Source organism: Formica exsecta, unplaced genomic scaffold (assembly GCF_003651465.1).
Source record: "Formica exsecta isolate Colony F162 unplaced genomic scaffold, ASM365146v1 scaffold843, whole genome shotgun sequence".
Lineage (NCBI taxonomy): Eukaryota > Metazoa > Arthropoda > Insecta > Hymenoptera > Formicidae > Formica > Formica exsecta.
Window position 1 is genome coordinate 17,820 of NW_021853614.1, and position 3,549 is coordinate 21,368.

The 3,549-nt window shown below is 33.3% G+C and overlaps 1 protein-coding gene across 1 annotated transcript in view; it reads left to right on the top strand.

Annotated features, from left to right (window-relative positions):
- The window catches only part of LOC115244735 (CREB-binding protein-like), a gene marked incomplete at its 5' end in the record, with an annotated part of 12,264 nt that overhangs the window by 7,968 nt on the left and 747 nt on the right, over nucleotides 1-3,549 (top strand). Inside the window, 5 exon segments of the mRNA XM_029822654.1 lie at nucleotides 375-542; nucleotides 627-815; nucleotides 893-1,123; nucleotides 2,106-2,225; nucleotides 2,374-2,734. Coding sequence (XP_029678514.1) covers nucleotides 375-542; nucleotides 627-815; nucleotides 893-1,123; nucleotides 2,106-2,225; nucleotides 2,374-2,734 — 1,069 coding nt within the window.

Consider the following 3,549-nt stretch of genomic DNA (forward strand, 5'->3'; position numbering starts at 1 on the left):
GTGGATGATTACATCTTTCACTGCCATCCTGCAGAACAGACAATACCAAAGCCTAAAAGATTACAAGAGTGGTATAAGAAAATGTTGGACAAAGGAATGGTCGAGAGAATCGTACTTGACTATAAGGTCGGTTAAAAAACGCGTTTTATTTTTTGTTTTATTTTTTAATATCTAGTCTCCAGTGTTTCCAATAAGTGTTGCAGTATCATATTGGAGTCAAATGAGACTTAAATAAATGTCTGCTGTATAAGCTAATGTTCTTGTTATTAAAAACAATGGACATAGGATTTGCAGACGACATATTTTCTGCCAAATATTTTTTATTATTTACGCGCGTTGAAAGAAAGATATACAAATAAAACTTTTGTGTGCAGGACATTTTGGAACAAGTTATGGAAGACAGACTTTCGTCCGCGGCGGATTTGCCATACTTTGAAGGTGACTTTTGGCCGAATGTGCTGGAAGAAAGTATTAAAGAATTAGATCAGGAAGAGGAAAAAAAGCGTAAACAGGCCGAAGTGGCTGCTGCGGCGGCAAACGCGGTAAGTTGTGGAAGATAAATTTTCCTCTATTTATTTTTTTTATTTATTAACATACAATAACTATTATTCTCTTTTTATATATAGAAGAGCCAAAAGAAGGCGAAGAAATCCAACAAGTCCAAAGCGAATCAAAGGAAAAATAGTAGGAAATCGAGTACTCCTCAGACCGGCAATGATCTTCTTTCCGCAAAAATCTTTGCAACTATAAAAAAACACAAGAAAGCATTCTTTGTAATAAGGTTGCATAGTGCTCAAAGTGCGGCTAGTTTATCAGTAAGTTTGTCTATTATATTTTATGATTCAAAAGTTTATTACATGTAATTATTAATCTTTTACGTAAATATCTTTAGCCGATCCAAGATCCCGATCCCGTTATCAACTGCGATTTGATGGACGGTCGTGATGCATTTTTGACGATGGCGAGAGAGAGGCATTACGAATTTTCATCGCTGAGAAGAGCAAAGTTCAGTTCGATGTCCATGTTATATGAGTTACATAATCAAGGCCAAGACAAGTTCGTTTACACTTGTAATAATTGCAAGAATCATGTGGAGACCAGATACCATTGTACAGTTTGTGACGTACGTAGTAGATTTAATATATTTTGGATAAAAATATTCTCTTAAGCCCACTTTACACGATCTATAATTTGCAACAGAATTCAAGACAGAATTCTATTTATAATTTTATATATCAAATTATGAATATAATTATAGATAAGAAAAAATTTTTGTATTACACGAACCATAATTTGATTTAAAATTATGTATAGAATATTCGATTGTTTCTTTCTTTGACATATGGTTGGGTTATTAAAAAATACGACATAGTTATTAAGAAATACATATAAATATAATAAAAGTATAAAACATATAGCATGATGAAATAAATAAATTACTATCACAGTTGTTGGAAATAAAATTTAAGAAAATACTTAAGAAAATATGTATGTGTGTGTATTCATGTGAAAATTTATATGTGTACAAAATTTACTTTTTGTTTTATAATTGCAAATTTTTGTACAAAAAACTGAATAGTTATTTAAAATTAAATAGTTTATTATCATACCAAACGTTTAAGAAAAATAACCGCGAATTACAATTTTAATTGTGTTAAAATCTACAAAAAACAACAACACAACAACACAATCAACACACCACCACAATATGCGAACATTTCTTATACATATTAACTACTTTTATCATTTTTTGCTATGTGACTTTTTGTTGTCATATTTTTATCTTTTCTTTCTTTAGATTATTAAGCAGATACGAGAGTATGTTAACTTGTAGTTTATGTCATTTACAATTCACCAATCATGGGTACATTGCGCATATTTCATGCGTCTTTCCGATTTATAAAAATAAAGCATGATAGTTATAATTCTGATTGTTCACATATTTTCTGTATTACACAACGCATAAAAATTATAAATAGAATTCTGTCTTGAATTCTGTTGCAAATTATAGATCGTGTAAAGTGGGCTTTACACATAGACACTTTTATTTAAACTTTCATATGCTTACTATATCTCTATTTTACTATAACTTTATTTAATTACAGAATTTCGATTTATGTGTGAGTTGTAAAGATAAAGATGGTCATCCGCATCCCATGGAGAAACTTGGCTTTGATTTGAATGACGGATCATCACCGGCCGATGCCAAACAAACAAATCCACAAGTAATTTACGAGTTTATTCTACAAATATGCATTCTCGATAAAATTCTTTGATATACACACAAAAACTTTATGAATTTTTATACAACATTGATGAAGTATCAATATTTTGTATATAACTTTCATTAATACGTAATCTAATGTATTATAGGATAACTCCATGACGGCAAAAGGTGATCACACTGCTAATCCTAAGGGGGGCTACGATGTTTGTATGGCGGAGAGTATGTGCGGAGAGTACAGCCCTATGTCATTACCACAACAACTACAACAACAGCAACAGGATAGTACCTCAAGTCATGTACCTCAGCAAACATCTATGCAATGGCAACATCAACAACAGACCACTGAGCAACAAACGCAAAATCTTCAACTCAAACAGAAATCACAAACATCATGGAGAAAGAGAAGATATGAGCCAGATAGTTGCGCCGAAGCGCAACAGGTTCGTTTGCAGCCTGCAGGAGAGCCGGCCGCTATTACCAAGGACGATACTAATATTCTCGATAAAGGCAGTGGAGGGTTCACGAGTTTGTCAGAACCTATTAGTCTTAGTCCGGCACCAACAACGTCGACACAAGGAGTAAATATCCACGAAAGTCATTTATAGCCTTATAGTGTAAAGCCTAAAATTATCATTTTAGAAATTTTGACTCTGTTATTGGAAACATCAACGGATGATTCCGTTGAACGAAGGACTACTGCATGAAGGACAATTGGATAAGCGAGTTCAATATATGATATATAGGAGTTATGTTAATATATGATATATAGGATATATAGGAGTTATGTTTCAAATCAGAAAGGATGGATTTAAGGATCAAATGTATTCAAGTTCGTAAGCAACGTATCTTGCTCGTGAGGAGAAGTATAAGCAATTATGTAAAGAGATTCTTGATTCGTATATTAGTGATTCAGAAGACAATGATGAGAATAGAGAAGATGAGAATTCGGACGAAGAGAGCAACGCGGAACAAGTCGAAGGAAAGAAAGATGTAATATTTGATAATACAGAAACAAATTTGAACGCGCTTTGTCAAGCTATATATTTGACGATACAAATTGTAAGATAGATGTGTTTTGCTTAAATGAAAGAATGATTAATGATATATTTTAAAATACTAAGAATAATCACCAAGATCATGGACAAAAAGAAGATATGGGCCTTATAGTTGTGCCGAAGAGCAACTTTATTTAATTCCCCGGGGGGAGTTTTTAGTGGGTATTGCCCAGCCGTTTGTTTAGGCTGGGTGGAGTCCCACACACGCCCGGGCCGGCCCGGGTAAGGTGCTTAAATGCATTTTCTCCTCCCGCACCAAACAAAAAA